At 42.1% G+C, this 13,892-nt stretch overlaps 1 protein-coding gene across 1 annotated transcript in view; it reads left to right on the top strand.

Moving 5' to 3' along the window:
- ATP6V0A2 (ATPase H+ transporting V0 subunit a2) overlaps positions 1-13,892 on the top strand; it is an 834,711-nt gene that overhangs the window by 387,372 nt on the left and 433,447 nt on the right. Inside the window, exon 11 of the mRNA XM_044068544.1 lies at positions 12,831-12,970. Coding sequence (XP_043924479.1) covers positions 12,831-12,970 — 140 coding nt within the window. The remainder of the gene's footprint in view (positions 1-12,830; positions 12,971-13,892) is intronic.

Here is a 13,892-nt window from a genome sequence, read left to right as displayed (position 1 = left end):
AATTCAAGTAGAGCTGTGTATCTATGTCTATGGCTTTTCTTTCTAGAGTAAATATGGATGTTATTTGCACTGCTACTACTTGGCTGGACCATCATATGTTTGTATCACATTATAAGCTGTACATTCAATCTGGGTCCAGGGCTTCATTTGGTTCTACTGTGTTGCGGAATAGCCTTCCTTAGTTCCTCCCAAGGAATTGTGGCTGGGAACTGTGTCTCAAAGGTTGAATCCAGTCAGAGCAGGCAACATCGGACATGAAAGTTATGTACTCACCATAACAATGGATCCATGATGTCTGTCTCCATCTGGTTCAACCTTCCTGCCCACCTGCCTCTGACCTTCTTACTGATTTTGCAAGTCTTTCCCTCTTTGACCTGGACACTGGAGGTTTTTAATTCTCCTCGTCTAGTGTATCGTATTTCCCCTGGATATTTTCCTTGTATTTGTGGAAGAGGTGGGGATCAGCTGGATATATTGTATCATTTTTTGAATGATGGAACAAACTTGATCTGGGGAGTTGATGGAAGAGCAGGGAGTTATAGGTAAGGGAGATGGAGCCAAGACTGGTTAAATAAAGGCTTTAGAATTGTCTGGTTCATTGTGTTTGTTGCATTCTGCAGAGTTTTTTTACCAAAATGAAAAAAAATTTTTTTAACACAAAAACGAAAGTTTAAATCCAAAGTTCCACAGGTTGAACCAGATGGAAACGGACATCGGTGATCTGTTGGGTCTATATTAGATAACTGAAAGAGCACGTCAGCGAACACTCACATGAGCGAAAATGCCGGGAATCGAAAAGGTGTTTGTGGGGTTGGGGTACAGTGAGGAGTGGCATATTTGCCCTTTCCTCACTGTAGTGCGACCTTGGAGTTGGAATATATATAGTTAGTGGGGGGTGTGGGGGAGCAGCCCCCACAATAAGTTCAATTCCTGGCGTTTTTGCTCATGTGAGTGTTCGCTGACTTGCTCTTTTGGTTATCTAATATAGACTCTATCATTATGGTAAGTACGTAACTTTCGTTTTTGTGTATGTGTTTAATTTCAGTAAAAAAAAAACCTGCAGAATGCAACAAACACAATGAACCAGTCCATGCAGAAGCTGTTAGCAGTACTCTAAATCTGCAAACTAAGCATTTGTCAGTATGGTTTTGATTGCAAGCTGGACTTATTTAGAAAAATTGTGGAAAAGCAGCAGCTTCTCTGGTTAAATTAAAAATGTTCTTAGGCTACAGCTGTTTTTTTTGGCATGGGGTTTGAAACCCTTGAAGAAAGGAGTAAGTCAAATGTACTTCTAGAGCAGCATTTAGGAATACATGAGAATAAACGTAAAGATGGCACCTGTAGGGAATCTTTGGAGTCTGAAATTCAGCCACTGTATGGGCCACAGGCATGACCATTCAGTTATCATGCTGTCACCATGCTGTCACTGTTTCCTTTATTGGGAAGAAAATTCTTCAGACAGACTGCACTGAATGAATGTTGTCCAGCAGAATGGCAATATACTGGCAGATGTAGCCAAGACCTTGCAGGACCAATTTAGTTAATTTTTGCAATTCACTCAAGGTCAGTCTAGAGCAGTGTTTCCCAACCGCCTGGCCGTAGCATGAATTATACCAGGCAGCGAGCTGTTGAGAAGCACTGGTGTTAAGAGTTGAATGTTTATTTTTTCTGCAAAATGCCTACCTATTCTAAACAGAGAGAGTGAGAGACTGTGTGTGTGTCTGTCTGTGCGTGTGTGAGAATGCATGCATGAATGAGAAAGTGGGTATGTGAGTGAATGCGTGTATGAATGAGAAAGCAGGTGTGTGAGTGAATGCGTGTATGAAATGAGAAAGCGGGTGCGTGAGTGAATGCGTGTATGAATGAGAAAGCGGGTGTGTGAGTGAATGCGTGTATGAATGAGAAAGGGTCTCCGTGTGTTTCTGCTGGTATAACATCAGCAACTCGGTTAAACCGCAGTGCGGTTATGTGATCTACTTTGGCAGTCACCTGCATGCTACTGATTGTGCTTTTTGTATAGATTCAAGGGGGCGTGCCCGCTCTACTTCCTGTAACTGTGTGGTTTAGTTTTGTGAAATCTCGTAAGCAGACCTTCAGCATGGTTCAGCCAAGTGCGGGAAGTGTCAGATAAGGGCAGTAATTTTCAGAAACCACTATAATCATTCTGTAGTTTGCAAGTTATCCCAGTGTGTTAGTGCTTGTTTCGAGTGCCGTGATCTTTTTTAAAGAGACAGGCCTACAGATTTTCATTTTAATATGAATAAGAGACAAGGGACTTTGTTTAATTTTAGTGTTAAGAAATGTACTGAAGGTGGTGTGATGCAAAAAATACTGATTCACCTGAAGCCTACAGAGCAATCTTTAAGAATGTACAAAAGGATGGGGAAACTAGCAGCACACAAAGTCTGGATTCACTGGTTAGTACATGGACAGCTATTTAAAATTTGATTTCGCACAATGCCCTGACACTGACCAATTGCCACATCCTCAATGTGTCATTTGTGGTACTGTTCTTGGAAATGAAGCTATGAAGCCATCGCGACTTATGAGACATCTCGGTACAAAACATTCTGATCTCATCAACAAACCCCTGGAATTCTTTATACGTAAAAGAGATGCACTTAAAATAGAAAAGAAAATTATTTCCCAAGCTTTAACCACTGACAGTTCACTTCTGACAGCATCCTATTTAATATCATTACAGATGGTTAAATGTAAAAAAAAAAAAAAAAAAAAAAAAAAACTTATTCCATTGGTGAATATCTCATTAAGCCTTCTTTGATTACAGCTTGTAATGAAGTATTAGGCCAGTCTGCAGTAAGTAAAAATAAAAGGCATCCCATTGTAGAATGATACAGTTGAAAGGCAGAGATCTGATATGGTAAAAGATACAGAAATGCAATTCAATGAAAAAATTTAAAAAGTCTAACTTATTTGCATTACAACTGGACGGATCTACAGATATTCAGAAAAACAGCATTTTACTTGCGTATGTACGATATACTGACCATGATGAAAGGGACAAGAAGGAAGACATTTTAAATGTTTCTGAATTACCTACTCGCACTACCAGCACTGAAATTTTCAAAGTCTTAAATGGTTTCTTTGAGGATGGAGGTCTGGAGTGAAAAAATTGTGTTGTAGTTTGTACTGTCGGTGTTGCCTGTCTTACAGGTAGAAATTCAGGTGTAGCCACTAAAATAAGGATATGGCAGGCAATAACTTATTGTCAACACATTGCTACATTCATGGGCAAAACCTGGCTTCCAAAAAATGGCACCTGAGCTTAATGAAGTCCTATCTCAGTCCATTAAAGTTAATTATATAAAAAACAGTGCTTTAAAACACAAGACTGTTAAAAGAATTGTGTCATGAAATGGGCTCTGATCATCAAAATCTGTTCCATTCGGACATTTGTTGGCTGTCCCGAGGTAAAGTTCTCAAGAGGTTCCATGAACTCCGAAAGGAAGTTGAGCTGTTTCTAATGAGCTTTTTCTAATTGATAAGAAAAGTGATTTGTCGCATTATTTCCAGGATAACAAATGGGCAGCCATGCTAACATATCTCAGCGACATATTTTCTTACATAAACAAGTTGAATTTAAAACATCAAGGCCCAGATACAACAATATTAAATGCTTGAAACAAGATCGAATCATTCAAAAAGAAACTCACTCTGGCATAATATGATTGCTGAAAGAAACAATTTCAGTGGTACTCCGATTATATTATGGAAGCAGATGTTTTCTATTCACAGAATTCCATTTCAGACATTATTGCAGCTCACTTGAAGATGATGTTGTTGTTTGAAAAGTATTATCCTGAACATGAAAAATATGTGGATTGTGAACCCTTTTGTTGAGCACAGAGACGACCCTTTCCCACAAAGAAACTCTTCAACTTATTGAATTATCATTGAACAAAAGACTGACTGGAAATTACAAATGAAAAGTGATTATCCAAAGTTACATGAAATAGCAATGAGATTTTGTCTTTGTTTTTCCACCACGCATTTTCTGCCATGACTGCGCTTAAAACAAAACAGAGGAACCTCCTGCAACTTTTTGATTGTCTCCATTTGGCGATCACTTCAGTTCATTCCAGAATTAATAAGCGAAAACAACACAAGTCTCATTAGCTTTCAAAAAATGAGTTGAAGTTAAAGAAACCAAGTTTAACTTTTTCAAGAACTTTTATAATTGCTGTATTAAACTGTTAAAGTGCTACTTTTTTACATTCAAAATGTTACTGTTGGAAGTAGTGTTTAGAATTGAGAGATTCATACATTTATCTTTATTAAAACAGATAATTTGCATATATAAATATTTTGAGTGTGTATGTGGTAAGTGTTTTGCTAACAATTTGATATCCTCTTGCTTTGGAAAGGTAGTCATGAGTAAGTTTATTGGGACGGGCCCTCGTTTTATAGAAAAATTAATTTACTGGGCTTCAGCCTCATAAAGATTGAGAACCACCGGTCTAGAGAATCTTTTGGTTGTAGTGTATGTGGGCTTTGTAAAGGCCTTGGGTAACCCATCAAGGTAGGAAAGCTTAAGAGTACGAGTGTTGGACCCACTCAGTTCAACTGAGTAGGGGATTTGGTATCTGATAAAGGGATTACTTGTGGAAGGAAGGGGACCGATGCTATTGGTCAGTGAAGTATTGTGGACTTTGGTGCTGAGGTCGGTTCAGTATATATGTTTGTAGTTATTCTGTTTGTTAGCGCTGGTCATGAATGGGGCTTGCAGTGTGCTTCAAGATGATTTTGCAGTTGTGTCTAGCTTGTAGGTTGGATTCAGCAGGAAGAAGTGTAAGACTTTGTACTATAGTAGGAGAAATTCTAAAGAATGTGGAGTGCCCAGGACAGATGGAGGGAAGTTTTTTGAATTTTATAACTACCCCAGCCTAAAATGCATCATGTAGCACAATGCGAGGGGACAGTGGTAAATGTTTGCAAAATACTGGTTTGCATTGCCAGAGACATAGCTAGTGATTAGCTGTAGCCTTAAGCAAGACAGAGATGGTTTTTGTAATATTGTGTTTAATTTCATAAGTCATGTTAGTAAATGGGTAGCAAAATAGACGAGAAGGGTTAAAAAGGTGAAAAGGAGAATAAAAAGATGGAATATGACTAAAGGTTCATAACACTTGGATCATTCACTTTACAAAAGAGTAGAAAAATGCAGCAGAGAATACAGAGACATTGCATTGTTAGGAGCAAATAGACCTAGTGAAAAAGTACAAAGATGGATGGCAGGGGTGTGGGCAGTCAGAGGTGGAAAGATCTGCATTGCGAAACATTATACCCAGAAAGAGTAGAGATGCTGTGGGTTGCATTGTTAAATGAGTCTGGAACAGGTGGATGGCAAGGGAGAAAAGGACCAAGACTTGATAGCTGCAACAGCTGGGCAGACTCCCTAGTCCATAGGTGGTCTTCATTTTACATCTTCATACATGTTTATATTCATAGTTTTAATTTTCAGTATAGCAATATAATGAAGGATGAGAGGAAAAAAATGTTGGCCCGAATCTCAGAAATAGACTAAAACGAAATCGGTAGGGTAGCCTCAGAAATATTTCATGGGATGATCTTGCTTATTTTTGAAGGTTTTCTTTCACTTCCAACCAGTTCATATTCACAGGAGTGTTTGAATACCACTGTGGTAAAGTTTTACAGCTACAAATTTTCTTTCTTCCTTTCTGTAGAGGAATCAGGAGAGGAATCAGGACAAAGAAGGGTTGCAGTTCTTGCCTTTTGTCAAACTGAGAGAATGACACTAATTTATACCAGGACTGGCTTATGCAGGATGCCCTTTTATTCACATGTGCAGTATTCTGTACAGTTGGGTTTTCTCCTCTTGCTAACCGAATGTCTGGCCAGTATACAAAAGTTTGCAGTCTCTGCATGATGCATGGGACATCTGACCTGGCTAACAGAGCGTGGGCCATAAAAGTGACATCTGTGTGCACCAGACCGCCAGTCAAACGTGAGGTGTTCCTGCCTTCCCAGCCATCGGATCTTTGAAAAATTCAGATAAGTAGCCTGTTGGTGAACCTAATTTAGTCATTGGATGTTAGTGCTTGTTCATCATCCAGAAAGGGCAAATGTAACTGCGGCTGTTTGATACCCTGCAAAGACACCTATGACCTCTTATCTATTCTGTCTAAGGAAGTTGCACGACTACAAGGCCTGCCCTATCTGCCTGGCCTTTGTACCGAAGACCTTACATAGCAGACTTCATGAGCTCAACCTCTGTCTTGAGAACCAGTGCCTGAAACAACTAGCGCTAGGTATGGACAGACCTTCCAACTTGCCTGTTGAACATCTGAAGAAAAAGGCCAAGGCCGCAAGGCCTTTTGCTGTTGCTGTGCCTTCGTTGTCCGCTCATTCTGTGGCCGACATCGGACTGGAAGAACTTCTGGTTCCTCCATTCTGGGTATAGCGGGTACTGTAACAGAGGCCGCAGAACCCTATGCGGAAGGCATATCTTTGGAGGCTCTGTGAATATCTGTCTCTGCAGAGGGAGAACCAAGGCTCTCGGTAGACTAGCTGGATCCTTGTGCTCCTTCCCAGTCATCCGGTTCTAGGCCCTCCCCTGTACAGACGCTCGCTAGGCCTTCTCTTAAAAAGAAAGAGAAGAGAACGCATACTTCTGTTAAGGAAAGTGAACAGGATTGGCAGGCCTTTTCACAAAGCCTCTTTAATAGATTTATGGCCTTGCGGCCTACTGCACCAGGGACTTCCATAATCCCTCCTCTAGTACTGAGCACAAGGGTTCAGGCCTCAGAACCCTCACAGGTGGAAGAGGAGGAGTACTATGATTCTACATCAGAATCACTCTCCTACACCTCCCAACTCTCTTCTTCTCTTGGATACATCTCTCCAGAGGAAGAATCTGCAGGGGCCAAGTCCCCTGCCGAAGATCTCACCTTTGGGGAAACCATAGCTAAGATGAGGGAGCATTTCAAGTGGGACTCATCTGACATGACTGAGGTACAAAAACGTTACTATGAGGTACTCCAGATGGACTCACCAGCTCCCACTGTTGTCCCACCTATACTTCCAGCCTTTCTTAATGCTTTCTCTACAGCATCCATGAATCCAGGCTCTCAGCCTCCAGCCCCCCGCAGACCTGATTGGTTTTACAGGGTTCCTGAGACAGCTAAACTTCTGGTAAAATGCCCAGCTGCAGACCCAGCCACCATCTCAATCTCTACTGACAAGGCTTCTAAATTACTGCCCTATACTTCCCTCCTCCGTGCTGACAAGGACAGCAAGGCTATGGAACATTTGGGCAAAAAGGTATACACATCTGCAACTCTGGCTTTCAGAGCAATCAACTACCAGATGCATGTCTAAATATACCTTGGCCCTTTTGGAGAAAATTTCCAAACAGCTTTCAGACATCTCTGACTCTCCAGCCAAAACTCAACTGTCCTCCTTTGTTTCCCTAAACTCTCAGGTTACCAGGCACTCTGTCAGGTGGAGCTATGATGCTGCTGAGGCCTTAACTAGATTGGCAGAAATAAGCTTCTGCCCTAAGAAGGTATTCCTGGCTTCGCTTCCAGCCTTTACCTGACTATTTTAGGGCTAAGCTAGTTGATGCACCTTTAGACAATGCAGCCCTATTTGGATCCAAGGTGGCAGACTTGTTGAAGACCTTGCAACAAAAGGTAAGGAGTTGCAAGACCTAAAGCATTTGTATCTCCAATTCCCAAGTTTCAAAGGAATTACCTGTCCAAAACTCTGTTTATCAGGAAGCATTCAGGTCCCGCTTCCTCTTCCAGACCAAGAAAAGCTACCAGGAAACAATCCACTCCTGCCAGGACTACACCATCTACCAGCCAGAGGGTGCTCTTTCAAGACAGGGCAAGTAGTGTGTGACTACCTGCCCGTATTGAAATCTCCACCCCTTCCCTCGGTTCCTCTTTCTTTACAACTCTCACTGTCTCTAAAGTGTGGAGACACATCACCTCAGACAAATGGGTACTTTCAGTAATAGAACACGGATATTTCATAACCTGGATCATGCCTCCAAAGAGAAGGGGAATTCCCCAGCCCCCAAAAGAACAGCTTTCCCTTCTTACCATCAGTTCTGGACAACCTTATGGCCCAAGGTACCATCCAGCCTGTCCCTCAGTCTGCAATGGGAAAGGCTTTTACTCCAGGATCTTCTTAGTGCCAAGAAAAGATGGGCTCTGGTGGTCAATTGTAGACCTTTCCCATCTGAATCTTTTTCTGCATGTACCAATCTTCCGAATGCTTACATTGCCAGCTGTTTTCTCTCTGATCCTACATCAAGGGTTCATGGCCACCTTGGACATCAAGGATGCCTACCTACACATCCCCATAAGGCCCAATTTCAGGAGTTTCCTCTGTTTCTCAGTAGCATCCTGTCACTATCAATTCTCAGCCTTGCCCTTTGGTCTTTCCACAACACCCAGAGCCTTCTCCAAATGTCTGGCACCAGTGATTTCCTTCTGCAATCTTCCCTTACTTGATTGACCTACTCATCCAGGCAGACTGCAAATGGTCCCTCTTGATTTAAGTTGCAGAAAACTATTTCCCTCCTCCATTCCCTAGGGTTTCAGATAAACTACCTAAAATCACACTTGGACCCTACCCAGGACATAGTCTTCCTGGGGTTCAGGATTCAGACAGACATTCAAGTCTTCCTTCCACTCCAAAAGGTGGAAAGTCTTGACACAATATCTACTTTTGGTACTACAAACCAAGGAAATGACTGCAAGGCAGTACCTCAGGCTCCTAGGCTACATGGCTTCCACTATGCCTATGCTGCCTTTAGCAAGGCTTCACATGAGGAAACTGCAGTGGTACCTCTGTTCTGTTTGGACACAACACTCCCACCCCCTGGAGTACAGGATGCCCTTCTTACCCTGCCTCAAGCAGGAGATCCATTGGTGGCTGATCCAGGTGAAGCTCAACTCAGGTCTTCCACTTCAACCCCCTCCACCAACACAGGTAATGTACACAGACTCCTCAGATCTCAATTGGGGAGCAACACTTGGCCTCTTAAAAGTGCAGGGAGTTTGTTCAGAGCCACACAGGAAAGAACATATCGATGTAAGGGAAATGAGAGCAATACTACTGGCATTGAAGGCCTTTCAGGTATCTCAACAAGCAAGGGGGAACCAAATCCTGTTTGCTTTGCAGACTAGCTCTCCTTGTGTGGAACTGGCCACCAGTCAGGGAGTTACCTTTCAGGCAGTATACATCCCTTACCAACAGAACTCAGGCAGATTCCCTCAGCAGGTCCATTACAATGTCCCACGAATGGATGCTTCACAGAGATATCTTTCTGGACCTTGTCCACTGATGGGGTGCACGTCAAATATACCTGTTTGCCTTCACCATGAACGGACAACTTCTCTCCTTCTGCACCAGACTGCCAGAATCTCTGGCAATGGCAATATATGCCTTTTCAATCTCCTGGAAGTGGATGTTTCTCTATGCTTTCCCCACCTTCTCTCATGTTCAGAAAGTCCTGCTGAAGATCCAGCAGGACAGGCCAAAAATCTTGTTGCTGAACCCATATTGCTCAAGATAGCTTTGGTTCCCCCTCCTTCTGCAGTTAGCCAAGAGCATTCACCATAACTTACCCCTCAGAGTGGACCTTCGCACACAGGACAAGGGAACACAAATCCACTCACATTGGCAGTCTCTACACCTCTCCTTGTGGGTGATAGGATTCTGATTCCTTTCAGGCACCTATACAACGTAGACATGCTCACTGTCCTGCAGGAGGCCAGGAAAACTAATACCAGGAGATCTTAAGTATCCAAATGGAAAAGATTCTCTCCATATGGTGTCTGAGAAGGCAGTTTGACCCATTGCAAGTGAGGTCCCCTAGTGCTATATTACATGTGGGAATATTTGCAGACAGGGCTAGCATTCTCCTCCATTAAGGCCCATATGTCTGCCATTTCTGCCTGCCTACCTCTGGAACCCCGTTAGCTTCCGGATTGCCTGCAAAGCTGTTCCTTAAGGGACTACTTCATCTCAGACCACCTAGGAAGCCTATTCCACCTCCTTGGGACCTGAACTTTGTTTTGAGCCAGCATCCAAAGCCTCCCTAAAACACTGCACATGGAAGACTGTTTTGCTGGTGGCATTGACCTCAGCTAGAAGAGTTTGAGTTGCAAATTCTCAGGGCTTTTCCTCCTTTCCTCATAGATAGGGTAACCCTCAGAACCAACCCATCCTTCATGCCCAAGGTAGTCAATGACCTGTCCTTAAACCAAGCCATACACCTACACACTTTCTTTCCCAACCCACAGGGAGACTGCGAGAGAGTCCTTCATTCCCTTGATGTGCACAGACAGCTCAGATTCTATCTGCACAGAACTTAAGTCCATCGAACAGTCTGACCAGTTGTTTGCCTCCTTCCACACCAGGGCCCTGGGGAAAGCAGTAACTAAGCAAACCATTTCAGCCTGGATTTTCAGGGCTATTACACACACCACAGGAAACCCTTATGAGGCAGAGTTAAAGCAAATTGTGCCAGGGCTATGGCTTCATCTGGAGCCGCCTTCAAAAGCCTGGACACTTCCACTGTTCTTGAAGCAGCCACTTGGTCATCTGTGTACACTTTCAACAAAGCATTACAAAATGGACCAGATTTCCAGGTCCAGGACTGGACTTGCCAGGGCTATCCTCCATGGATTCCTGGAGAATTCTACTAGACCGCTGCCCCCTTCTTCACAGTGAGCTTTGGCACTCACCCACCTGTACAGAATACTGCAACATGTGAATAGAAGGACATAGAAAAGTTGTGTAAAATCTTACAATAACCATAGATGTCCTTCTCTTCCATGCTGCAGTATTCCTTCCCTCCCACCTACCCCTCCTGACATCAGGCATTTCTCTTCTTGGATGGCACAGGACTTGCACTACCTTCTCTGGACTGGTTCCGACTGGAGCGCTCAGTTCTGGAGTCTGGTGCGCATGCAGATGTTGCTTTTATGGCCCACGCTCTGCTAGCCACGTCAGACGTCCCATGCACCATGCAGTGACTGCAAACTTTTGTATACTGGCCAGACATTTGGTAGCAAGAGGAGAAACCCCAACTGTACAGAATACTGCAATGTGGAAGAGAAGGACATCTATGGTTATGGTAAGATTTTACACAACTTTTCTTTTCTGCAAAACTGGGTAAGTATCTACAGTGTCGTGCTCTGTATGCTTGCTGAGTCTTTCATTGAAATCTCTTGTGGCTGCTGTGTCTTCATAGCTTTCTTTGGTGTAACCCAGAGGAAGAGGCCTATCCTGTTGGGCAGCTGGCCTTTTCCAAGGCCTGTATTTTTCTCTCATCTTTGAAGGCCTTGAGATTCCTGGCTGTATTGGCAAAGAGTATTTCCAAAATGTCGTCCAGTGATTATTGGAAGATGGTTGATCTTTCCCAAGACAAAAAGTCATAGTGAAAATCTTACAGCAGCATTTGCCTTCTGCATTCACAGTTTGATTGCGGGTGTATTGTGCACTTTGAACTTTGTAAATATCCTTGCTAAATTTTCCAAATACAGCCCAAAACAGCAGTTTTGAGTCACAGCTAATCAGAATTATACCACCTCAAAAATACTGCATAAAATAGTTTCTAACCTGGGTAGTTATTGGAATGAGCATTTTCTTGATTCAGATAGATAAAACTCTGCTTCATTTTATGTCATTAAAAGAACTAGTGCTTCATTCTTTTTTCTTGGTTCACTCATTTACTACAACACTCAAGTTTATAGTACCTATTGTATTATGGTATAAATTATTAAAAAGTAAAAATGAACTTTCAAGAGTATCTGGCATTTCATTATTGAAGAAGCAAAGTTCTTTTTATTTGTGATACTTTGTATCCCAGTGGCATGAATGAAGAATTGATTTGTACATAGTTTTGTGAGTTTTATTTTGTATATGGTCACTGAAAGTTTTCTTTACTCGTGTTACATTATTATTGGTGGATGGTGATATGGGTGTTGTGTAAACTGAGCATCTGTAGTATCCATGAGTTAACCAGGAAAGTGGAATGCCTTGGTAATTTTTAAATACTGTAAATTAGAGTTGAGTTTTAATCTTTCTGTTTGCAGAAAAGTGTTAATTTCTTGATAACCTATCAGGATAATTTGAAGTCTGGTGCATGGTGATTGGTATTATTGGCTAGTTATAGTTCTCTGGCAGTCACTGAGAAGGAATCCACCAGGCAGTAGAGTGAGGAGTAGTCCTGTTCAGTAAAAAAGAATGGAAGAATGGTGCCTCATAATTTATACTGTATGTAATTTTGGCAGAATTTCTTGATGAGAAATGTTACTGTTAGATAAGGAATGCTGCTGGAATAGGGTGGCACAGTGGTGCTGTGCTTAAAGTTGTCTCCTTACAGCAAGAGGTTCTCCTGTTCGTTTCTCTGCTGGGGTGCCTTCTGTGTAGAGTCTACATGTCCTCCCTGCATTCGCGTGTGTGTTCTCTGGTTACATTGGTTTCCTCCCACATTTCATAGACATGTGCTTTGAGCGTTTCTCCCCAGGCCTTCTCTGAAAATAGGCTCTGACCTAGTCAGACTTTCCTGGTCAACAAATGTTTAAATAAATAAATTTTCCTCAAACATCTCTGCTTATGGTAATGCTTTCACACAGTTGTACTACCTTTTTTTTTGCAAAGACTGTATTGAAATTCAGAAATAATTGCTGCTTTCATTGTTTAAGAACACTGATTTTTTTTGTTCTTTATTAACAGCATTTGAGTGATGAGTAAAAAAAGAGCTTTCTAAGGATGCAGTCCAATGTTATTTATGAAACAAGTCTTAATATGAGTTTTGTTTTCTGCAGCTCCATATACTGTCATCACATTTCCTTTCCTCTTTGCTGTGATGTTTGGAGATTGTGGCCATGGCCTGATAATGTCTCTCTTTGCTGTTTGGATGGTACTGAGTGAAAACAATCCAAATCGAAGGCAGTCACGAAACGAGGTAACATCTTAAGTGCAGCAGTGTAACATAATTAACTGTGATCTTGGGTTGTAATTATCTTTTATAGTTGGCTGTTGATTTGGTTTCCTTTAATCAACTCCCTTCTCAATTCCAAGGCTGTCTCTGCTTTTGTGTTATAGGCGCTTGAGATTTTTATTTTTAGCTTTGATTTTGTGTATAATTTGGCAACTGATAAGCAGCTGTGACTTAGTACAAGAGCTTCATAGGACCCAGTAAAGGGACCGGACATAGAGCCATTAATAATGTGAATTTTGGTGAGATGGCCAAGGTGGCATTTATGTGGCGCAGGTGAGTGGACAGTGGAAGATCAAAAATTTAGGGATGTTGCTTAGGGGAGAGAACTGTTTAGGAAATGAATAAACAGACTTAAAAATATATGTTAAAAGTATGCACTGGTTGCTTAGTAGATTGCTCTAAGAGAGAAAAAAATGGAAATGGCATAGAAACTGGAGGGTATACTGTAGAACCATTAGTAAGGTGGAAGAAGTATGTGATAAAGATAGGGATGCATAGATGACAGGAGTCGCATGATATAAATGAAGTCACGGGGTTGGTTTAAGAATGGGAGATGCCAGTTGGAGGTTACAGGGTGTGAAGACATGGGAAGTGTATTTATAGATTCCTAGATTGTTACTAGGGTAATGACTCGAGAGTTCTTTCTAAGCCAATCCAAGTTTTCCTGAAAGAATGATGCCCTGTTTCCGAATAGTACATTGAAAGCCAGGCACTTTTATAAGCTACCTCTGTCCATAAGGGACATGGATGCCAGGCATGGTGTAAATTTCTTATTCCCCTTCCACTAGTCTAGGTTGCACTTAAACTGGGTAGTAGATGAACTCTGCTTCACACAAATGGGAAGCCTGTTCCATAGGAGGGGGCGGTCTTTGGGACACATCTGTGT

This window comes from Protopterus annectens, chromosome 4.part0 (assembly GCF_019279795.1).
Source record: "Protopterus annectens isolate FY-2018-M chromosome 4.part0, PAN1.0, whole genome shotgun sequence".
NCBI lineage: Eukaryota > Metazoa > Chordata > Ceratodontiformes > Protopteridae > Protopterus > Protopterus annectens.
The sequence above is the reverse complement of the archived record's forward strand: the minus strand, read 5'-3'. Positions and strand labels throughout refer to the sequence as shown.